This window comes from Diospyros lotus, chromosome 11 (assembly GCF_014633365.1).
Source record: "Diospyros lotus cultivar Yz01 chromosome 11, ASM1463336v1, whole genome shotgun sequence".
NCBI classification, from domain to species: Eukaryota; Viridiplantae; Streptophyta; class Magnoliopsida; order Ericales; family Ebenaceae; genus Diospyros; species Diospyros lotus.
The window spans coordinates 3,460,337-3,486,049 of record NC_068348.1 but is presented as its reverse complement, the minus strand read 5'-3'; the positions used below and the strand labels follow the sequence as shown (position 1 = coordinate 3,486,049).

At 40.5% G+C, this 25,713-nt stretch overlaps 1 protein-coding gene across 1 annotated transcript in view; it reads right to left on the bottom strand.

The window, feature by feature from the left end:
- Positions 1-225: 225 nt before the first annotated feature.
- Positions 226-25,713, bottom strand: part of LOC127813459 (serine carboxypeptidase-like 18) — a 33,077-nt gene continuing 7,589 nt past the window's right edge. Inside the window, exons 3-11 of the mRNA XM_052354419.1 lie at positions 18,147-18,269; positions 17,866-17,968; positions 17,745-17,782; positions 17,554-17,655; positions 3,958-4,044; positions 3,565-3,750; positions 2,600-2,671; positions 2,314-2,432; positions 226-343 (exon numbers count right to left, since the gene is read on the bottom strand). Coding sequence (XP_052210379.1) covers positions 226-343; positions 2,314-2,432; positions 2,600-2,671; positions 3,565-3,750; positions 3,958-4,044; positions 17,554-17,655; positions 17,745-17,782; positions 17,866-17,968; positions 18,147-18,269 — 948 coding nt within the window. The remainder of the gene's footprint in view (positions 344-2,313; positions 2,433-2,599; positions 2,672-3,564; positions 3,751-3,957; positions 4,045-17,553; positions 17,656-17,744; positions 17,783-17,865; positions 17,969-18,146; positions 18,270-25,713) is intronic.

Here is a 25,713-nt window from a genome sequence, read left to right as displayed (position 1 = left end):
AATGAATCTTCATTCTTTTAAAAAAAACATTAATGAAATTGAAATAAAGTCTGTTAATTAATTTTCTTACTTTAACAGTTGCATATGTCAAATGGTACCCGTTGTCTTGAAATTTTTCTGTGTATCTGCATTACATTCATTAACGAGATTAACCGCTTAGTATTACTTATACTAGAGGTGTGACATGTGTTATATATGTGTGTGTGTAAATTAATATTATATTATTTACCCTGCGACTTGGCCATCCAAATACCATGGTCGCCAGTAATCAGCGGTCGTCAGGTTCAGAAATTTGATCCATTTGACAATGCCCACATATGGAATAGCCATGTCATGGTCGCCCCTAACAAATGAAATTAAAGAAGATACCAAGTGTTAGCCAACCCACCTCACATCTTTAAAATTATGTGTCATAATTTTAAAATTTGAATCATATTTAGTTCTTATCATTTATAACTAGGGAGCATTGAGAAAAGGTGCAATTTTTAAGTTATCCCTAAAAAGTAACAAATCTCTTATCATGATGTGTTCCTATTGACAAGAAACGAAAAAATGACACGTGCTCTTATATCGAACCTAAACCCAAGAGAAAAGTCAATGAATTCAATTCGCAAATATTAATTTTGGGGAATTCGAGAGAGATCTGATAAATTCTCCATCAATTGGAACTACTAAGCTTGAGAGTCTCAAACGTAACACTAAATATCTCATCTCGTTGAGTCTATATAAAAGGCAAAGACCCCTACAGCTAAAAGCATTTGAATTCAACTCATCTTTATTCACTATTCATAGGGGTCACTTTTTTACTTAGTGTTTAGGCTAGATCGAAAGACCCAATCTCACCTCCTTTTACATATGCTCACGTCAAAACAACTCTTAATGATGGATCCCAACATTTAATGAAAGTCAAAAAACAAGAAATGATATAAACAACAAATCTAGGTTCTTTTCCTTTTCATTAGTTTGGTCAGTTTGGTTACCAAACTAGTCGAAATTTAATAATTAAAAAGCTAAACTGCTGTACAAAAACGAATGAAATTAACCGAGGAAACCCAAAAACTAAACTAACTAAAAATTGAACAAAATTCATAAAAATCAAACTGATCGAATAAACCAAACAAATGAAAAATAAAACTAGAAAATAACCAAACAAATTTTCGATCTTATTGTTGCCACTAGCCAACCAGTGATTCCAATGATAAGAACTATCATCGAATTCTCCCAATTGCGATGGTTTATACATCTACAAATGAGTTTGATCCAGTGATTAATGTTTTGTAGTTCTAAAAATTAATTTTATTGTCAAAAGACTCATTTGATTTTTGGAAAAATGTCGCTAGCCACCATCCATGGGGGATTCCGACGATCGAAATTGACCATCAAATTAACCTTGACTTAGCGACCCCCATACCCGAAAATTAAAAGGATTTAACAGTTAGATTTCAGTAGATCTAAGTTTTAATGTAGAATACCTACCCACAAGAAGATTACCAAAAAACTTACTGAAGGGGCTGAAGCCCATATGCCATAAATCACCTGAAGGAAATAGAGGCGAAGTTTGAGGCAATGGTGGCTACTAAGGTGGCATCAATAGGCAAGCATGGTGGCGCAAATTGTGTGATGAAGCCAATGGCTTGCAATAGGAGGAAGAGTAGGAGTCGACATCGACATCAGAGGGAGCGATGGGATCAGTCAGAGATGGCAATGGGAGACAAAGGGGAAGGGTCGACCAAAGGGGAAGGCAAAATAACTGAAGCATCGGTTCAATTATTCCATCATTTTGTCTGTTCTTCTTCTTGATTTTATACTAGGCTGAAGATGACGTCATTTTATAATTTCGGTTAGTTTGGTTATTTCTAACCCTAAAACCAAACCAATATTGAAAAACTAAAATTTCTAAAAAAAAAAACAAACCAAACTGAATTTTCACAAAAATCAATTGAACTAACAATTTCGGTTTAGTTATTTCGATTATATCAAAATTTTGCACACCCTTACTTGCAAGGCAAACAGATATAGATATAAAATGCTCAACGAAACAAGCCTAACCACTAACAATCTTTTTATATTTTAATATAATTGATGGTAGTTATAGAATTATATATTAGAATGAAATTCAGTAATTTTTTGACTATAAATTAAAATTCAATGATCTTTTTAAATCTTACTGCAAAATTTATATCATTTAGTTCTCTAATAAAACCACCACAACAAAGCCTAATAATACGTACCTTGGACTGTCCTCCCTTTTCTCGCCACCAAACAGATTGGATGATACAAACTTACATAAATTGAGAAGATATGAAAGCTTACGTAGCTACAATCACTTGTAAAGCTAACTTCTTTAGCTCTTCATGAACAGGTACAACGTTCGGTATGTCCTTTGAGTATGATAAGCTCTCATTGCATCTGCTCCAACACGGTACAGTTCCCTAATTCCACATAATACCCATTGATTCATCAATTCTAAAGATTTTCGTCGCTATAAAAAATATTTTCTTTGCAAAAATATACATAACCCTAGGTGTAAAGAGAGCATTTCAGTGTTATAAACCAATGTTAATAAAATGAATTTTCAAATTATCGACAGAAATAGTACCTTTCGCACATGTAAAGCTTTTTGTACAGCATCCTCGTTTGCCCAGGCATGGGCAAATATGTACATATAGGTCTATAAGAGACGTAAAGAGCAAGTAAATTTCTAAGCAAATCCATTCTATACAAGCACATTTATATGTTTAAGCATAGATTACATCAAAACCCATGCAATTGGCCATCATTGGTTGTTTTTTATTTTTTCTAAAATTAAAGGAGAGAGCAAAAGAATAAAGGATAAATCAGTTATTTTGTTCATCTGTTTAACAGAAAACTAGGTTATTACTATTTTTGAAACGTGAGAGGTACTTCTTGCAATTACATCAAATCTCAAAGGGATTATTGCAATCTTTTTACTTGAAACTAGATAAATTATACCCAGACTCCATGTGGTTTGAGTCATTTGAAATGAGATCTTTTGTGATTTAAAAATATATTTGAAGATCCTTATAACTTACCTTTTCTACTGGAACATCTCATCCTAAGACATTTTTAAATTTCTATGGTTCAAAAATATTTTTTTTGCTCGAAAACCTCGTCTAGAGATACTTTTAAACCATATAAAGGAGGAGTGAGCAAAAACATAAACCACAAAAACATCTAGGTACTTCTTTTATGCTATAGGTGGCTTCTATACAAATAGTCCAAACCACAAGAAATCTTAAGTGTAATTTACTCTTTAAAATTTACACAATAAAAAAAATAAAAACGAATTAAACTATAACCACTAAACACCTTCAAGGTGGGCCTTTATTAAAACATTTCTATATATATATATATATCCTTTTATTTATCTTGCTTAAAAACAAAAATTAACCATATTAACAACATTTGAATTCATAACCCTTAAACAATAACAGGCTTTTAAAATAATTCTATCACTATATCAAGACACATGTATAGCATAGAAAATCCCTCTAATATATATATATGTAGAGAGAGAGAGAGAGAGAGAGAGAGAGTAGTTACTGGACATGGGTGGTTTGAGGAGCGTGGACGAGAGGAAAGGAAATGAGAAAGGGCATGATGATGGTGTTCTTCAACTTGAAGTGATCTTCTTTCTGTAGTTTGTCCTAATGGATCACTTTGAGTTTGAGGAGACAATATTTGACACTTGGGTTGCAAAATGTCATAAATAAACACATCTTTTGTGCACTGTCAATTCCAACATCAACAATTAATTAGTGGATATATATATATATATATATACACACACATTATGTGTCCTAATTAAGATTCTTGATCCCATTCGCATGAAGAATCATTATCCATATATCATTTGTTGGTGAATGCATGGCATAAGTAGAATTCAAGAAGAAGAAGAGATGATGTATATATTGCAGCTATGTGATTAGCTCTAACCTTTGTTATCTCGGCCATGGCTGTCGTACAAGCTATGTTTGTTGGGTCTGCACTTGTGTATCTCTCATTGCAAGCCCTCTTCGCATTCTGAAAAAAGTATTCATTAAAGGGTAAGTTATAAAATAACAAAAATGAATATCTCATTTTTTATTTTAAACCTGATTTTTAATTTTATTAATTGGGTATATATCATTTTATTTAATTTTAATTCTAGATTACCATTTATTATCGTTATATTTTATTGTTAACTGCTCAGATGACCAACTATGATTCCTTCACTATAAAAAAATTGGCTTTTAGCAACAGAAAAAATTTGTCGCTAAATGTCTAAAATTCCATCACTAAAATTTTAGAATGGATTTTTAGGTCCGTCACTAATTAGAGACTGAAAAAATCTGTTCTAAATTGATCATAAAATCAGTCACATTTTCGTTTTTGAAAGGGAAAAAAAAGGCTTAGAGACAAAAAACTTACGTCACTAATAGCAATGGAAATCAATTCTGTTGCTATTTTGTCACTAATAACAGGTGTAATAGCAATAGCTAGGGGGCGTTTGGCACCCAAAGGCCTAGGTGCATATGCCACAAGTGCGCATGTCACTCGGCAATGAAGCCCACACGCGACACGAAGTGAGGCTCATGCCCACGCATATGGCTTTCCCTTTTTTTAGAAAAATGATGCTTCCCTTACGACTCGAACCCAAAACCTAGAATGACCGAAAGTCTTAATATGGCTTGGTTGGCCACGGGGCTATTAACCCAATCAATTACTTATTTGCCCCAACTTTATATTTAAACTTGGATTGTACCAACCCTATTGGGCCTGGCCCAAACAGGAGCTCAACGGCTCGACACTAGGCCCGAACTCATGGCACGGCCTTGGCCCGATGTTAGGACAGTCGCACTGGCATCTTCATCATTTGATCGCATTTATTATAGGTGTAATACTTGAGGATTTTTGAAACTATTGTTCTTGAGGAGATGAAACATTTCAAAGAATTAGGGGTTTGGGGGTAAAAGTGTAGTTTTTGAAAAGTCCAAGGCAAGAGTGCAATCTTCAAAAAATTTGAGTCAAAGTGCGATAGCACAAAGGCTCAGGCCAAAGTATAAAAATGCAAAAGCTTTAGGGCTGAGGTATAATTGTTGAAAACCCATAACGAGGTTACTAGAGAAACGAATCGGCTAAACGAACCGTTGAAAGTGATGATGAGGCTCGCAAATCAAGGCGCATAGGTGGCAGGACGTATGGTAGAAAACTACTAGTCATTTGACGTCATGATGAAGTCTCATTAATGACCTCAAGGTGGCGATACGGGATTAGTCAGAAAACTTTATAAATAGGCCTCAAGTTTAACCCAAAGCCATTCCAAGTGAGTTTCGAGCCAAAATTAGGTTGATTTGAGGGGATTTGGGGTGAGGAATATGTTCTTGAGAGTGAGGGAGAAATTTTGGAAAAAGGAAAGAGTGAAATCCGTGAAAAAATGAGGGAGAAATGGGCCTCGTCAAAAATTTTAAAGCTTCACCAGAATTTGGGCAGAAACTATCGAAAAACAGCAAGGTAAGTTCCTAAAAATTGAGACTATCGAGTCATCTTCGGAGAAGACGATGTCTTGCCTGAGGGTGCAGGTGCGTGGCTCATCTTCCCAGGGCACGTGCGGTTTCATGGCTACTCCTTTCCCTCTGGAATTTTTTAGAAAATTAAAAAAAAAATATTTAGAATAAGGCTATATAAAAATATTTGGTGTTTATTTTACAAAAAATCATGTTTTTTCTAGAAAACCTAATCCCGCTCTCTATGAACAGTACACTTGAAAGGCAAAACTGCAATGTGAGTGGTTCTTGCATACTTTTGTGTTATGTTGGACATTTATAGTTCATTTGTGTGGCTTGATGCTTGCATAACATGTGTTGTTTAACTCCCACGCATTATGTTTATGTTCTTTCATACACCATCAGGGTGTCTGTGGCTAGCTGATGTGTTATCATGTGTGATCGAGGAGCGATCATGTGCCCGTGCGTGTGGGGCTGAGGAGTTTGGACATGATAATGCAGGGATGATTGCAACATCCTAGCATGGCTTCCACAGGGGGGAAGGTTTCACTCGCAATTGCATATTGCATTTGTATGCGCGAATCTCCTTTTTTGAATCACTCACTGAGATATTTCATATCTCATATCAGCATATTCAAACATGATAGGTACCCTAAAGATAAGTAAAGGAAAGGGCACAGAGGTGGCTGAAGTCCAGTTTAATTTTTTGTTATTCATGTACTATGGATCTTTGTACAAAAAGGAGCTATTGTAACCCTTGGGCTTTTCTATCATTTTTATTAATTTTAGATGGACATGGGTCATACTTGTAAGCATTGTACTACCAATACAATACCAACAAGGGCTATGATAAAGCTTGGGTTTGTCTTTATTCTTTGAGAGTTATGTGTCATAGTCACTCTGTAAATATCTCAAATGATGCACTGTGAACATCGTATAAGGAGGCTGCTATGATCCTAGGGGTTTTTTTGTTGAATTTTTGGAATTTATGTATCACAATTGTACTTGTACCAAGACTACATAGTGAAAATCCTTGTTATTTAGCTTTTAGTTAGCTTTCAGCTTCGATCATTCGCTTTCGTCAGTAAGGATTTCCATAACGCCCGTGTATGATATTAGTTTGTATTTAGTATCATTATATATTTGAAAAACAGGGCATTACAACAGATCATGTCCACACCATGCCTTCTTCAGCAAGTCCCCTCCCACATTTATCATTGGTCCTATCGGCACCATGCCCAATCAAAAAGCATAGCCAGCGCCAAACTTTTTAGTCTCGTCTCCCTGCAATGCCAAGACAGGCATGCGCACAAGTAGGTCTCCTCGCTCCTTTATATATTCTATCCTAATCACAGGCCAATGTATGTTCTTCTTTGGCCCTACTATTATATTACCAATTCCCATTCTCACTTGAGTGTCAGAATGCTTACAAATGCCAGCCACCCCCCACTACGCCATTGTCAGAGCCGGATCCTTCAACACCTCAAGACCCACGTCCGACAGCCAACCCCCCTTTAGGCTAGAAGGAACATTTGATGCCCACCATGGGGCCTAGTAAAACTTACCCTATCCCATAATCTCACCAGAGCCTTTCAAACCAATCCCACCACCTTCCCATGGTGCAAACCACAAACGTCCCCAACTAAGAACCAAATGCCAACAACGACCAACCAGAAAATCCAACCACCATGGAGGTCCCCCTCCAAACCTTCCTACTCCTCCAAAACTAGGTTGCTGAGTTAACTCGAAATTCGCAGCGTCCAACGCAACGAGTGGTTCGATGACGACACAAGAGGTAGCCACTACCAACAACATCAAGCTATCCACACTCTCGTTCTTCCACCTTCCACATCCCTATGTGCTCTAGGCCACCCCTTCTCGGAGTTCATTATGTCTGTTCAATGCCACGATGATGTTAAGCGGGGGCACATATTCGATCATGTGCCAAGCGTTTCCTAGCACACTTAAGAAGTCGAACCTCGTTTACCTCCGTCTTGGGGTATTGGTTTCTAAATTCGACCATCGAAGTCGAAGCCTTTCATGCCGACCAAAAGAAAGCTTGGTAATGCTACAACGACAACTTAATAGCCTTAGTCTATGCAAGCCAACAACACCAAGCCTGGCTTAAAAGCCTGCAGCCACCACCTTAGCATAACTAAGCCCAACTCACGAAATGAGCTCCTTAGCACCCGGCATAGAAACGACCTGAACAAACCCTAGAGAATGGAAGCTGGATGTGTTTTGGTGTATTGGTTTCTAAATTCGACCACTTAATTTGCAAAGTTTCTTACACTTATGAGTTTTATAACTTCATCATACTTATGCTAAGCATGGGTCGAGCCTAGTTTTGTCACTGTTTCATTTCAAAAATTCTGGCAGTCATGCTAATCTGATCTCGTGACTTTCCCGATTACTCATCTCCAAGCAATTCTGGTTTCATATATATATGTACTCCAAGAACACTCCCAAGGAATTCTGGCTCACTATATATTCACTTCGAACTTTTCTCAAGGGAATCCTGGCTCTTTACTCATTCACTATAGACATATCACCATGGAATTCCAGTTTCCCATATTGGCTAATTCTTATCAGAATATTTTCCACAACATCCTGGTTCTCCCGGCTCTATCTTTATTTTCTCCGATTTCATATATATTAAAGGAACTCCGATTCTATGTATATTTACCCGACATCTCTCTCAAACCGTGCTCGGGGCTCGAATCCACGTGGTTAGTCCGCCCCCAAGTGTTCAAGTCTATCCCAACAGGCAAACCTCGTGCCAATCCCGACATCTCTCTCTTGTCGTACTGTCTACCATCCCCTGGATTAGATAGGGACGGGGGTAAGCTCGGCACGGTCAATTCACCCTCAAGCACCCAAGTCTATCCTGGCAGGCGGACCTCTTGCCTTGTATCAAACAAGCATGGTCGGACCTCGAGTAACCTCGGTCTCATTTAAACCATGTCTCGTATCAAACAGGCATGGTCGGACCTTAAGTAACCTCGGTCTCATTCCAACCATGCCTCGTATCAAACAGGTATGGCCGAACCTCGAGTAACCTCGGTTTCATCTAAACTATGTCTCGTATCAAACAAGGATGGCCAAACCTCGAGTAACCTCGATCTCATTCAAACCATGTCTTGTATCAAACAGGCATGGATGGACCTCGAGTAACCTCGGTCTCATTCAAACCATGCCTCGTATCAAACAAGCATGGCCAGACCTCGAATCACCTCGATCGCATTCAAATCTTGCCTTATAACAAATAGGCATGGGCAAATCTCGAGTCACCTCGGTCTCACCCAAGTCACGCCTTGTATCAAACAAACCCAGCAACCTCGGCTCAGCCGGCACCTTATGCCAATCACCCGAGTCTACCTCGCACGAGGACAAGCTTAATTTCGGAAACACTCTGATGCCTTATCAAGCCCTTATTCTTGTTCTATATTTCTCCGCGCAAGGACAAGCTTGATTTCGAAAACACTCTTATACCTTTAAGGGCTCTCATTTTTGTTATACATCTCTCCACGCAAGGACAAGCCCAACCTCGAAAACAAAGGTACTCACCTAATCTCACGTCTTTTTTTTAACATGCAATAAGAAACTACTAAGTCAAAATAGCTCGAATACTTGTCATCACATCCTATCTTGTTCAAACATCATAAAAATTATGCCATTACAAGACTAGGTCTATATATAAAGACCCATGTTATTACAAACAAAACGAATTATGGCTCGGTCGGGTCAGGACCAAGCCCAATAGCAATAGCTTCAGAAGTTGACTCTCTAGTAAGATTGCCAGGCACGGACACCTCGGTCTCCCGAGCTTTTTCCCTAACCTGACTCGCTCCAACCTCATTCACCTCTATCGAGGTCTCAGGCTGATCATCTGCAATCGCAAACGAAAGCACTAGCTAACCACCCTTGACCTCTTTGAAGGGCATGAAGGTTGAAAGGTCTTGGCCAGGGTAGAGAGCCCGGAAGTGGGACAGTGCCACCTTATATCTGGTTACAAACTGCTCCGCAGCCTCCGTGATCAGTGCCTCGTTAGCAACCCGTGCCTTATCGGCCTCCTCTTTTAATTGAGATGCCTTTCGCCTTGCTTACTTCTCAACCGATTGAGATTTGGCTAGTTCAGTCTTTGCAGAAGCAAGATCAAGCCTCACCACCACTAGCTCGGCCTCTACCTTCAACTTTGCCTCTTTCACTAGTGCCAAGCTCACTTTCATTTCATTCTTCAGCTTTTCTAGCTCGACCTCAAACTATTTTTTGAGTTTTTCAAACAGCGAGTGCCACTCGTTCCTTGTGGCTTCAGCTTCTTTCATCCACTGCTTTAGCCCCGCTGTCACCTCTGCTACACCCGCCTCCAATTGCTTTTGTGCCACCTCTTCCCTTGCTTTCTTCCACTTTACTAACTAGAGGCGAGTCTCCCCCTCTAGCATCCGAACTCTCGCGACCAATTGGAGCGCCTGTGTCTCGAGAGCATGGAACATGTCAGACTAACCCAATGCCATGAACCTTGTCTGCTCCTCTAAACCGATCAATCGCTCATCTATTAGGTCTTTCGCCCGTCTATCAGGTATTTTGCTCGAAAGTCAAGATCCCCGAGGACGGACAAGCGCAACTTAGAGGGCGCAGTTAAACCAAAGCCTCCTCCCAAAAGTCAAGATCCCCGAGGACGGATAAGCATAACTTAGAGGGCGCAGTTAAACCAAAGCCTCCTCCCGACTCCACCCTTTGTCCCTTTTGATGTCGCGCTGACTCGGTAACAATAGTGGCCTCTTTAGAGCAGGAGAAGGAAGCCTTGGTAGCAATTGCAATTGGTTGCAAAGATGGCATGACAATAGGAGATGACAGTGTAAAGGCCAAAGCTTTCTTTGAGGATGAGGACACAAGAGCCAAGGATAGGGCAAGCGCCTTTGTAGCCATCACCTTGAAGGTTGCCAACATAGACGCAAGGGGCTTCATCCCAACAGCCTTCTCGACACCCTCCCCAGCAGAGGTCAAGCCTGCCTTCTCAACTGCCTTCTCTTTCACTTTCTTCTTCTCATAATGAGCTATCATTAGCTCCTTGCTCAGTAAGGGGGCCATTTTCCCTAAAACAAATAAATAAAAATGTAAGTGATGTCTGAAAGAAAGTAAAAAAGCAAAATAAGCTACGACTTTACGCATATAATCGGCCAAACCCTTAATTATCTCAGCCTAGTTAGATCAACTCCTTACACTCCAAAACCCCCAAGAAAGTCTCAAGTACATCTACTAGGCATCGATCCCTAAACAACAGGCTCTCATATTTAGTCGGCCCAAAGGAACTTGGATCCTTTTTCCAATAGAGAGGATACAATTTCTCACCTTGGTCATTCAAAAAGAACACGAACTCAATCTTGGTAGATTTAACCTTAAAAAATTGGTCCTTAAAGTGTTCGTACGATGTGTCTCAACTGCATTCAACAGCTTCCGCCCTGAACGCCCATACAACGACACCCAACCACCCTTGCTGGCTCCTTTAGGGTGAAAATAATAAAAGAAGGGCCTCGTACTCGCCTAATGATTGAGGAAAATTGACAATACCTTGAATGCATGAACGAATCCCCAACTGTTTGGCTGAAGTTGAGTTGATACGACGTTCAGGTAAGCCAAAACCGAGCTCTTAAAGTTGGTAAGAGGGAGTCAGAGACCAAGATGTAAGAAGAAGAACTCATACATAAACACACAGCCGGCATCCCCCTATGACTTCAACTCCATGAAGACTCAATCCTCCGACTTGCATGGGTAACACTCGAGTTGGTCTTCCTTTCTAGTGGCCGAAAAGGTAATTTGTGACCGAAGCACGTCGATGTCATCTACCATGCCATAGATAGAAGCAACCTTGGACACATCTTCACTAACCCAATCATACTCGCTGACACCAGAAAAAGTCCCAACACGCTCAGCCCTAACCTTTCCACCCTCTCTCACCCTGGTAGTTTTCCCAGCCATGGGCACACTACTTGTACTGTCCTCGGACAAATCGAGGAAAATAGAGGCATCGGAACCTAACTTCAGGCATTAATCTCAAATCATGCCCTGAATCGCCTTATTAAGGCCAAGCCATAAAGGCCCCGGCGACTGTATAGGCACCGAGCCCCATGCCGGTGACCCGCATACAAACTACTCTTCCTCTCCAGACGCTCGCTAAACTCCACGATGATATTCCATAAAAGTATAAAAGGATAGATTAGATAAGTACCTGTTACGGGATTAGATGGCAAAAAGATAAGCCGAAAGGAAAACCTAAAGGTGCAAAGAGGTCTTCAAACTAGGAACACGAAGCAACAAAGCAGAGAAACGAAACGCACGAATTCGCAAAAACCAGACAAGCAAAAAGTAGAAGGAAGAGGTGGGTGATTACCTTTTTATTGCCCTCGTACAAAGCATCGAACGGATGAGAGCCACTCGTCACCAACCATCGGCCAGGAGCATGCCACTTATCGTGCATTTATCACTCAAATAGTGAGTCGGCGCCTGCCTGTCTGCGACGTCCCATCTCCCAAGCCTAACGCCTCAGACCTCGAGACTACACATGCTATGTGTTAAAACCTCGAAAAGAGTCACTCCCATCATTGAATACGGGTCGAGTCCTAGCAATCAAATGTTCACACTCTTCCATCATTTTGGTCACAAACCATTTACACGAGCCTAAGCTCCACCTCGGATGACCTTCTCGGTCAAGCCGCGTGGCCAAGGTAGCAATCCCACCTAGATCGTACCTGCCAAGCTCGTAGAAACCACTTGTCCCATAAGTTGCCTATAGTCGTCTAAAGGGATAAATGTCCCGCATTTAGATTAACACCTTGAATAGCACAGCTTGGAACTTGATTGCCTAATTGCCAAAGACACCATCCTTCAACCATGGCCCGAGCAAGTTCAGTCCAACCCCATGATTCGAAAAAATCACGATGAAAGGCAAAATACACAAGAAGAGCACACAAAAAATCCAAAGGATAGGAAGATAAAAAATCATAGTGTCAGACAAAGTATATTTTATTGGTCACCAAAGAATCCCGTCGCAACCATTTACATGAAGTTTTGCACCAACCTACACTAGAATTATTATAAGGAGATCAAGAGTTGATGGGACCAGGAGCAGGCTCGGCTACGAACCATCCTGACGACTCTATCAAGGTCATGTCTCGGTCATCCGAGACTAGGTCCACGATTTGGCCGTCAACAACCTCCTTGAAGGGGCTACAGAGTGAGAGATCGGCCCTAGGATGGAGTGCTCGAACTCTAGACAGGGCCGATAAGAAACCCTCAAGGAACTTATCCACGGCCTCATCCTTCAGACACTCCACCAGGATGGCCAGCTTCGTCGATTCCTCTGCCTCTTCCCGAGCATCAACTTTAGCAATCTCCAGCCTCCCCCGTAAGACGCTCTATTTCCCCTAGGCTCGGTCTCGTTGCTCCAATAACTTTCGGCCAGTGTTACCATGATAGGCGGCCAGGGCTTCAGCATCTTCAACTATTTTTAACAGAGACTCCATCTCAGTAGCCACCATTTCCCTCGCTAACTCATCCGCGTTCTTCTAAACTTCTTTAAATCTTTTTGACCAAGCTCGAGTCTCCACCTCCAGAGTTTGACAAACGTCCGCAAGGTGAAGACTTTGCATCTCGGCCCAACGACACAAGCCTTTGAGCCCCAAGACCATCTGTCTTTCACGATCGATGGGAAATGCAAGGTGCTCCTTAATGAAGTCGCTAGGGCGAAACTCTTTGCTCCAGAGACTCTTGGGGCTAGATTCGATGTCATCACAACCCCATAAAGTAAGCTCAGGCTGGAGACTAGTCCACGTCCGATGATGGTTTGAGCATATCCAACGACGACTCAACCACATTCGAAGGCTACTCGACCAAATCCGGTGATTGTTCAGCAACATCCTATGTTGACTCCATAACGATAGATGGCAATTGGGCGGCTGGGCTTTAAGTCCTCAAAAGCCCCAACGGTTCTTCCTTGACAACTGGACTCAAGGTCCTTGAAAGCTCCAGCGCCTCCTGATTGGCAACTGAACCCAGGGTCACCAAAGCTTCGGTTGGCTCCCCTTTAGCTAGCCTTTGTCTCTGTTGCAACACCAGCGGGATCTCCTCCGTGTCAAGATGCTCCTCCCTCAACTTGGAGGTTGGAGTGTTTAGTGCAATTGGTCCAGTAAAGGGTTGGGATGTGACTGTGCTCTCCGCTGGACGGCCTTTGGATGGTCGAGCACTCTTCCTCTTAACAGCCCTCTTGGTCTTTTTTAGACTCAATTTGGAAGTCAGACCAGCAATCCCCTTCACTTGCACCCGACACTGAACTTCCGCTTTGGTCACCTCTGGAGCCGTGGTCCTTGAGACAATCAAGACGAGCCAACATGAGTAGCAATAGGTGGAGACTAAGCAGGGCAAAGTAAGCCAAAAACACAAGGAACTTACACATGTACTGATCGAGTTTCTCTAGGTTATCCCCGAACTCGACGAGTTTAGCCATTTTCAGTTGAGGGGAGAAAGTAAGTAGATCCACCAAGACTTGGCCTTCTAGACCCAAACTCTCGTAGTTAACCTTTGACAAGATGGTTGGCTCGCGCTGCCAAAACAAGGGGTATCTCAGATGTCCGCTAGCCTTCAGAAAAAAGGGAAACTCCTTTGCCGAATCCACCTTGAAGAAGCCAGACTTGAAATACTTATACAAAGTATCATATAGCTTCATCCATCCCCTCCCTCGAAGACTATTTAAGGATAACCAACCACCTTTGCCCACTCACTTCCATTGGAAGTGGTAAAAGAAAACTCCTAGGCTCGATTTCAGGCCAAGGAAACCATGAAGCACCTCAAACGCTCTGACAAAGGCCCAACTATTCAAATGCAGTTGGGTCGGGGCAATGTGTAGCATCAAAAGGACCGAACCCTGGAACTCAAACAGAGGCAGCCACAATCGAAGATGCGAGAAGAATGTCTTGTACATAAAGATTGATCGCCTATTTGCCATAAAGATTGATCGCCTATTTGCCACTAAGTTCGATTCCATGTATCCTTTCCACAGTGTCAGCACACGAACAATCTCTCTCCCTCTTTGGTTCTAGATAAGGAGATTTGTCGCCTCATCTCAACCACGCAATCAGGAGTATCGAACTTGGAAGCAGTTTTGAATACCTCCTTGCTTACCCATTCATAGGTGGGGAGGATCAAAGGACGATTCAGCCATGAGTTGAAAACATGCACCAATCCTAGCAAATCCCACATGAAGTTTGGAACCCCCTAAGCAACTATGGCCCCAACGAATGAAGGAAAACGTGAAGAGGGAATAAGAGTGTTTTAAGGTGATTACCTAAAGGATGGAAGCCTGCAAATAGCAAAAAAAGAAATCGGGTCTGAAGCACTGCAACTCCTAGAGACAAAAGCTGTTAAAACACGAAAGAAATCACAGAAGGTAGCCAAAAAGATACGGAAGGGCGAGAAAAAAAGCACGTTTATAGGAATCGCTAGAAGCATCCAATGGCCAGAAACTATTCGTCACCAAGACAACCACCATGATCATGCCACCTGTCCAACAATTAATGCGTTGATGAAGTGCCCGCATCAAGTAATGGACCATCTGTCCTTTAAACACGCACCGTTTTTCCAGATTCTGAGATATGGACAACTAATCATGGACAGAACCGCCTATCGAGCTCCCTGTAAATTCATGCGTCTTCAAGGCCAGCCTCAGACCCTAACAGGGGGACACTCTCAATAGCTCGGCTCCATCTCTAGCTCGACCGGGTGCGCCGAGCTTAAGAAGCTCGCGAATAACCAAGTCATGACATCACCCCAAATGCTCACCCCGGGTATGTCCAGACACCATCTTAGTTAAAACACTTCAACCCAAGGGACTATATCCTTACCTCACCCCAACAACGGACGGTTAAAACACAAACATCACCTGACTACATATCCTCAAGCTTGGATGCTCGCTTCACGACCAACTGACCTAGGGGAGATGTGGATCATACCAACCCTATTGGGCCTGGCCCAAACAATAGCTCAACTGCCCGACACCAGGCCCAGACTCGTGGCAAAACCTTGGCCTGATGTTAGGATGGCTGCACTGGCACCTTCATCATTTGATTGCATTTATTATAGGTCCTGTCCACCCCATGCCTTCTTCGGCAAGTCCTTTCCCACATTTATCATCGGTCTTATTGGCACCATGCCCGATCAAAAAGCACAGCCGGTGTCAGACTTTTCAATCTTGTCTCCCTGCAACGCTAAGACAGGCATACGCACAAGTGGGTCTCCCCGCTCCTCTACGTATTCCAACCTGATCACAAGCCAAGGTATGTTCTTCTTTAACCCTACTACTATACTGCCAATTTTCATTCTCACTTGAGTGTGTTAGAGTGCTTGCAAGTGCCAGCCACTCCCCGCCGCACCATTGCCAGAGTCAGATCCCTCGACGCCTCAAGACCCATGTCCGACGGCCAACACCCATTTGGGCTAGAAGGAACAAAACTATTCTTTCCTACTTTCTATAATAAAATTTCAATTTTCCTCTGTCTCTTGGTAATACCAACGAATAATCAAATTATTATTAAATAATCATATGTGAAAAATATTAATTATTTTATAATAAAATAAAAAACACTTAATATAGAGTTTAGAGACGAAAAAGTTTTCATCTCTAAACTCAGATGCTTTTACATATGCTCGAATATAAATATTGTTTATATTTATATTCTAAAATATAAATTTCACTTATTTTCTATTCTAAAAATACCAATTATTATTATGCGCGTGTTTTATATTCTAAAATACCAATTGTTAATATTCTAAAATATCATTTATTTTATTATTGCCCGCATGCTTTCACACGTAACAACAATTGGATTGCGTGATCAAAATGAAGATGTGGTAGACATTAAGAGTATGTATTTGTGAATTATTTTGATTTATTATGCAGCAAGTTGACAAAAGAAAAATTAACTGAAATTTCATTCAAATTAATCAAAAGTAATATTTATCTTAATCTAGGAACTTGAGACATTTTGACTTTATATTTCGATTTTGGTTTATTTTAATGACAATTTTTGTAGATTACCTAAATTTAGTGGTATCTTTTAAAAAACAGTATATACCATATTAATGTAAGACTGAACTTAATATTAAATAGACAAATATTCAAAAAAAATCTTCCACTTTAATTTATGTATAATAAACTTTCAATTTGAACAATTACATACTTCAATTTTCAAATTTGCATCATTTTATAACGCAATTAAATACAAACTAACTATCGTTATTTCAGTCGATAGATTGAATAGTTCGCTTATTCAACCCAACATTTTAATCTTATTTCCTTTAAAGACTCTACAAGTATATCTGATTTATGCTATCATATTATATTCAAATGTTCAATAGAAGTAAAATAGAATTAAAATATATGGGATGGTTAAATGATTGGACCGGTGATATAGCCTCGTGGCCAAACGGTCCAAAGTTAGAACCCTTACTTCCAGTTGGTTCTGGGTTGGAATCGCCTTGAAAGCACCATTTTATTTTAAGTTGAATTTTGTCTCTAAGGTCAACTTACTTCCGTCTCCAAGCCATTTTTTTCTCTGATCGAGAAAAAAAGTATAGAGACGGAAATTTTCCCTTAAAAAAAATCAGAAACACCTAATTTTTTCGTTTCTAAATTAGAGACGCCTAATTTTCATCTCTAAATTTGTCTTCCAAACTTTTTTCTAGTTCTATCTCCAAATCATCTCTAATAGGGATGAAAAAAATTTCCCTCAAAATCTGTTTCTAAAATCATTTTTTTTTTGGTAGAAATTAAGATAAATTGATCTTTTTCTCAACATATCCAAATAAGAAGTCATATGATTTCTTTTCAGTACATTCTTAGATAAATTTAACAAATACAATAGAAAATACTTTTATTTGTAATACTTTTCATATCTTATTTTTTTCGATCTATATTTGAATTAATAAACACTACTTAAGGAAAAAATTAAAAAACATACAATTAATTAATTAGAATAGGAAAGGCTTTAAATACCTCATAGATCTCATCTGAAATAAGGGACATCCTGTGAGCAAAGTCTACTCTCGAGTTCTTATCCATTATAACATGAGTGGCAGGGCTCCCAAGAAACATCCCCTGACAACAACAGTATTATATATATTTTCATAATTAATTATTAATCGCTTCATGACATTTTCATCCTCACACTATAAATATGAACGTACCTTGAGGTTCATGTAGGGCCTGCCACCATTTTTATTACCTGGAAGAACATCAAACAAAAGGATCTTATTTTTCATTAGAAAAAAATATATATAGTATATATGTACTTGTGTGTGAGGGTACCATCTGCAATTAGCTTAGTGATCAATGGAATCGTTATCCCTGAATAAGAGTCTCCCGTCACAAATAATGGAACTTTGAGATATTGCGAGTTTTCTTCAAGCCACTGAAAATGATGTTTAATAATTTAACGTAGCATAACAAAGGTCATAAGTTCAAAATGTACTGTCAACTTAATATTTAAATTATTGCACATAATTAAACTAATTATAAGTAAAATCTAATTACAAATAAAATAATATATTAAAAATAAAATAATAACATAAAAAATAAAATTAACTCGCCTTTACGAGAAATTCATACGATTGCTTTGCTGATTTTGAGTCAGATGATGGCCAGCCCTTCCATGTTTTTGAATAGGAAAATCCAGCGCCCACCGGTTGATCCAGAAATATGATGCTGGCAATCTGAAAAAAGAATAATAATTTTAAAAAAAAGTTGTGATTAATTAATCATAATATTTTAAAATAACCCCATATAAAATAATATTCCATTATATAAATATGAATTACTATCTCATTTTTGTGTTTTGTTGCCCATTGATTGATCAAGAAATATTAGGGGTGAGCACTCTGAACCGACTGAAGTGTTGAAATCGAACATGTAATGACCCTATTTATCCACAATTTAATGTCAATTTGTGAGTTTGAGACATTAGGTAAAAGATTTTAAATTTAATGCATTTTTGAATGAGTAAGTAATAGCAAATATCTGAAAGTTTTGGGATTTAAGTACAATTTTGAAAATTGAGAGTAGGATTTCTATAAATATAAAATATGCATAATAATAAGTGAGGAAGATTGTGGGTCAGGTGAACGCGCGTGCGCGCGAGGGTAGTGGTCTTGTGTTCAAATCCACATGCGAGCAAGGAAGGAGAAAAGGGCTGGTTTTTTTCCAACGAAGCCAGGCGCCAAATGGCGTTGTTTTTGGTGTCACGTGGTCATGCTAGGTGCGCACTGGCCGTACCACACAGGCCTTGCTGCAGCTGCAACCAAGTAGCCTATTGCACCAAATGGGGCAATTTCGTGCTGGCACGTGGCATTTTTTTTGCGACCACCTGCTTTGCCCAAGCTTATAAATAGCGGGGGGAGGGGGCTAGGAAGAAATTGAGAAATAGGAAAGGAAGGCAGCCAATTAAGTAAAAAATCTGAACAGTGCAATTAAGATAAATGCAAAATTAATTAGAATTAAATAGAATGTAGTTTTGATAATATTTAATTTAAATATTTTTTTTATCTTTCGAATCTTAATTTTATTAAGAAGAGACTTGAGCTGAGCCAGTGATAGCCCGAGTACTGTGAGAGATTTAAAAACAAAAATCTAAGGTAAGTTCCTATCACCCTCTTTTCGCTTGGCTAGCTCCTTATCCTTTTATGTAAGTTCTCCTTCTTTCCATACAAGTTCTTATACTCTTTGATTGTTCGGTCAATTGGTTCTTAGTCAGTCTATGATTTACACTTAAAAATCCTTATTCTTGGACATTTGCTTAATTTTATAGGATTTCAATTGCCCTATATTTCTTTGTGGAATGATGCCTAACTAAGCGAGAATATGTTCCTAGATGGTATTAGAGGTGGTGTTTGTATGCTTATAGCTTTATTTTATTATTGCATGGGTTATGGGTGGTTAGCATTTGGGGGTTCATGTGTTGAATATGCAAGAGCATGAGCATGAGCATGCTAGTGTGTAGGGGGTGTGCATTTAGAAAGTATCTGCATGACATCTGTATTCTTATATGGGCGTAGCATGACTTGATGCATGGCTTATGAGAGTTGTGTATCATCATCAATACTGCAATAGCCTTGCATCCTTGTATGCTGGATTGCACGTTTACTATTGCGCATGACGGATCCATCCGCGGGATGTACATCTATAGGCTCGGGTGACGGGAGGACTGTCCCGAGGGAGCTTTGGCTCAATTGTTGTGAGAGCTTTAGGCTCGGGATCATTTGGGTCGAGATATGTTAGATAGTTCATGGCTGCATGCAGGGTGGTATGGAAGCTTGGGTGTCGATTTGTGTCTTATGTAAGGGCCCTTGATTCAATATGTGTGTATTATTGCATGTGTTATTGTATAGCCTGAGTTGTGGTTCATGGCACGATATGTGTGCGGAATATGGGCAAGATAGTCTCTAACCTTGTTTCCTTATACTTACTGAGTCTTGTGACTCGCTCTTCCTCTCCATCATTCCAAGGGAAAAGCAGAGATTGAGGGTTGTGTTTGATCCGACAGGGTAGAGTGTGTATAGGGCAATCCTAGCTGAAAACCCTTTGAAGAGTGGTCTTTCTTAGGTGCGGGAGGATGTCATTTTATTCTTTTTGTCGTTGTGTATGGTAGTACCCTAGCGACTGGCTAGAGGTTCTTGTTGCGTATACTCTCCTCCATACTTGACAACTCATCTATGTATATTATGCTTCTGTTGTGCTTTTATGCTTCTTTTTCTCTTCTCTACAGACTCCACCTCGGCTTCCTTAGCTTAAGGGTTGCTGGGAAGGGGTTCCTTACAATCTTGGTATCAAAGCCAGGTTGAGATGAGTCAGTACCTATACACATAGGCATGTCGAGTTGAGTTAGGATGTTTAGCGTTAGTTGTGAGTTCTCAATAGGAGTTTGTATCCTAAGCCTTGAATTGTGCAGGAATAATGAGCGTGCAACGAGGACGCAGACAACCACCTTTTCGAGGTCTAGGTCGGGCTACCCCAATGTCGAAATTGCCTCAAGACCATGGTGAGGACCATCGGTAGGATGTCTCCGATATGTAAAGGACGTTGGCTGGTATTTTGCAAGTCGTTGATGTGTTCGTTACCAACCAAATAAGGTTAGATCGCAATAATAATGATGGAAGTCAAGCCTTTATGGTTCAAGGGATTGATGGTAGGCCCGAGGGGGGAGGGGGGGCACTCTTGAAGAATTTCATAGCATTGCGACCACTTGAGTTGCATGGGGGGTCGGATGTTTCCAGGGTTGAGAACTAATTGTCATTGGTGGAGAAGCACCTACGGACTATGGGTTGCATCGATGCTCAAAAGGTGCAGCTTGTGCCTTTCTTTTTCAAGGTGATGCTGAACGGTGGTGGGAGACTGTCAGGCAACGGTTTGCAGGTTGAGAGTCATCGTGGGCAGAATTCTTGGACATCTTCTATGAGACTTATATCCCATCTTGGATACGGGAGCAGCAAACCTATGAATTCATCGAGTTAATGCAAGGGAATTAGACGATGGCCTAGTATGAGACTGAGTTTATCTCTTTGGCACGGTACGCACTGGAGCTAGTGAAGGCAGAGGAAAAGAAGGCCAGCAAGTTCCAGAGAGGCTTGAGAGTAGATATTCGGCATACATTAGCTGGGGCCCGAATCACAAATTATCCTATCGTGGGACAGCAAGCCTACGTGATTGAGCAAGACCAGAATGAATTGAGGAGTGAACGGGTACTGAGTAGAGAAATAGGAAATAATAGCAAGAAGAGGAAATGGGGAGTAGACTTTGGTAAGAGAAAATGAGGTTGCTATCAGTTTGGGCAGTCAGGATATGTGCAGAGGGATTGTCCATAATTTCCTAATATGGCACTTGACATGGAGATCATCTGCTATCGTTGTGGGCAGAAAGGGCATAGGGAAAATATGTGTACACGACCACCACAGTTTGGGGGTCAGGGGTCAGGAGTCAGGAGGATCGGGGCAGATTCCTAATCAGGGCAGATGTTTGCTCAATGACCGAGGATGCCCAGGATACAAGGAACACCTTCGCCATTACTACTACAAGTGCCATAGTGCCCTATCACTACGGACAAGCCACAGGTTTAGGGGCGAGTATTTGCTTTGATTACAACTGAGGCTAAAGGATGGAACAACACAGTGCAAGGTATTCTTATTTTATATAGCCATAATGTTGTGTACTTTTTGATACAGAGTTTACGCACTCTTTCATAACATTACATGTGGAGCACTATGTACCCATTCCTTTGAGTCCATTGTCATACTATTTGTATGTTGCCACACTCGGTGGTACTGTCTTGCTAGGGAGTGAGGTGATTGGAGAATGTGAAATTAGGGTGCATGATCAGGTGTTATTAGGTGATCTTGTAATGCTTGTTATTAAGAACTTTGATTTAATCCTAGGTATGGATTGGGTGTTGAGGCATTATGCCAAAGTTGATTGTCGTCATAAGGTTATATCTTTCGAATTTCCACAACCGTCAGTTGTTGTATATCGGGGAGTTAAGCCAATGGTTTCGACCCTGATGATTTCGATGATGAAGGCAAAGAAATTGATGCATCATGGGTGTGAGGCGTATCTTGTCTTTGTGTCAGTTGCGACAGGAGAGAAAAACTGAGCTATTTGAGCTCCCGATAGTCCAAGTTCTCCCAATGTTTTTTTGGATGAGTTACCAAGATTGTTGTTGCATCGGAAGATCGACTGTACAATTGAATTGTTGCCAGGGACTCAACCGATCTCTAAGACTCCATATAGAATGGCCGTCAATGAGTTAAAGGAGTTAAAGATGTAGGTTCAGGACTTGTTGGATAGGGGTTTTATTCGGCCAAGCACATCGCCATGGGGAGCACTACTATTATTTGTGTGAAAAAAAGACGGGCCAATAAGGTTATATATTGACTACCGGCAATTGAATCAAGTCACATTAAAGAATAAATATCCACTTCGTCAAGTGGATGACCCACTGGATCAACTCCAATGAGCTTTTGTATTCTCCCAGATTGACCTGAAGTCAGGGTATCACCAAGTACGAGTGAGGGATGAAGACATTTAGAGGACAACATTCTGTACGTAGTATAGCCACTATGAATTTGTAGTTATGCCATTTGGCTTGACAAATGCCCCGGTAATGTTTATGGACCCAACGAATCAGGTGTTTAGGGAGTATGTGGATTGCTTTATTATTGTCTTTATAGACAACATTCTAATATACTCACCGAGTCCTGAAGAGCATCAGATACACCTTAGGTTGGTTCTGCAAAGGCTTAAGGAAAGGCAGTTGTATGCCAAGTTCACTAAGTGTGAGTTCTGGCAAAGGCAAGTAGGGTTCCTCAAACATATGGTGTCAGAAGAAGATATTTCTATTGATCCAACAAAAATTCAAGCTATACTTGATTGGCTGAGGCCTATGACAGTAACCAAGATCCAAAGTTTCCTTGGACTGGCCAACTCTTATCGACGATTTATTGAGGGATTTGCCCGTGAGAGTTGTTTTCAAGAGTTGAAGAAATGATTAACTTTGACACTTGAGCTGACTATTGCAAGGAGCAGTGAGAAATTCACAGTCTATAATGATGCCTCTTATTCAAGGTTAAGATGCGTACTGATGCAAGATGGGCGCGAGATTGCTTACATGTCTAGACAACTGAGGAAGCATGAGCTGAATTATCCTATCCACGACTTAGAGTTGGCAGTTGTTGTGTTTGCATTAAAAATTTAGAGACACTATCTTTACAACGAGAAGGTGGAAATATACACCGACCATAAGAATCTGAAATATTTGTTCTCCCAGAAAGACTTGAACATGAGACAAGCCTGTGGATGGAGCTATTTAAGGACTACGACCATGAGATTCTATACCACCCAGGGAAAATGACTGTAGTGGATGATGCGTTGAGTCATAGTGGAGCAGCAGTTACAACGATGATGGTCCAGGAATGATTGTTAATGGAGCAAATGAGTGAGCTTGTTGTTTTGCAACACCAAGAGGGCCTATGATATGTTATGCATACATAAGTATCCAACCAAGTTTACTAGATCAAATTTGGGAAAGTCAGCAAAGTGATGAGAGGCTAGTACGAATCTTTGATGATATGGAGAGATTTAGCTCTTTAGGATACAGTTGGAGGGGTGATGGTTTGCTATTATGTCGTGAGCGAATTTTTGTGCCAGATGATGAAGCACTTAGGCAACAGAGATTTTGTCAAAAGCTCACCAGTCATGCCATACCATACACCCAGGTGCCACAAAAATGTACTAGAGTTTACGCCGCCACTTTTGATAGGACGGTAGAAAGAGAAGTGTGGTAGAGTTTGTGTCATGTTGCCTAGTGTGCTAGCAGGTGAAAGCTGAGCACCAAAGACCAGTGAGATTGTTGTGACTGTTACCTATTCCAGAATGGAAGTGAGACAGTATTTCCATGGATTTTATCTCAAGGTTGCCCCACACAAGTAAGGGTCACGATGCCATTTGGGTAATTGTTGATCGGTTAATGAAGTCGGCTTTTTTTTTCTACCTATTAAGAAGACTTACCCTATGCACCGTTTGGCTAAACTTTACATTTAGGAGATTGTGAGATTGCGTGGCGTCCCAGTCAGTATAGTATCTAATCATGATCCTAGATTTACATCCCATTTTTGGGAGGCATTACAGGATGCCTTGGGGACCCGGCTAACGTTTAGTACAACATTCCATCCGTAAATAGATGGGCAATCGAAGTGGACTATATAGACCCTATAGGATATGCTTCGAGTGTGTGTATTGGATTTTCATGGTAGTTGGGATGACTATTTGCTGTTAGTGGACTTTGCGTACAATAACAGTTATCATTCTAACATTGAGATGGCATCGTATAAAGCATTGTATGACAGACCACGTAGATCCCCTATCTATTGGGCTAACGTTGGGGACAAAGCATTACTTGGATCGGAGATTGTTGAGCAAACAACAAAGTAGATTCAGGTGATTAGGGTCCGAATGAAAGCGGCCTAAGATAGGCAAAATAGCTATGTTGACAGACGATGACGGGATTTGGAGTTCGTTGTCGGAGATCATGTGTTCTTAAAGGTGATCCTTACACGTGGTGTGCAAAGATTTGGAATTTCGAGGAAGCTCAGTCCTCGATATGTGGGACCATTCGAGATATTGGAGCGAGTTGGACCACTAGCATATCGATTAGCTTTGCCCCCGCAACTAGTCCATGCACATGATGTGTTTCATATTTCTATGTTTCGAAAGTATACATTGGACCCTTAACATATCGTCGATTATCGTTTCTTGGATGCTAAAGAAAATGCGACTTATGTGGAGTTGCCTACCTATATTTTGGATTGTAAAGAGAAGGTACTGCGAAATCGGTTTATTCCTTATGTGAAGGTTCAATGACAACATCACGAACTGAGTAAAGCGACATGGGAGCTAGAAAAAGAAATAAGGCGCGTCCACCCCCTGTTGTTTGAGTAATCAGGTACGAATTTGGAGGACCAAATTCTTTTAAGGGGGGAGGATTTGTAATGACTCAGTTATCCACGATTTAATGTTAATTTATAAGTTTGAGGTATTAGGCAAAATATGTAAAATTTAATGTATTTTTGAATGAGGAAGTAATAACAAATATTTGAAAATTCTGGGGTTTAAGTGTAATTTTAGAAATTGGGAGTAACATTCCCTTAAATATTAAATCTGCACAATAATAAGTGAGAAAGGTTGTAGGTCGGGCAATCACATGCGCATGCGTAAGGGCAATGGCCTTGGGTTCGAATCCGTGCACAAGTAGGGGAGGAGAAAAAGGCTAGTTTTTTCCCAACCAAGCCAACCCCCAAACGGTGCCATTTTGGGTGCCATGCAGGCGCCATGCGCCCAAGCACGCGCTGGCCGCACCACGCAAGGCCTGCGCCGGCCTTACTGTTGCTGTGCCAAGTGGCGCAATTTCATGCTGTCACATGGCATTTTTGCCACCACCTACTTTGTCTAAGTTGATAAATATGGAGAATGGGAGGCTGGGAAGAAATTGAGAAATAAGAAGGAAAGGCAACCAATTAAGTAGAAAATCTGAACAGCACGGTTAAGGTAAATGCAAAATTAATTAGAATTAAATAAAAAGCAGTCTTGGTAATATTTAATTTAAATATTTCTTTT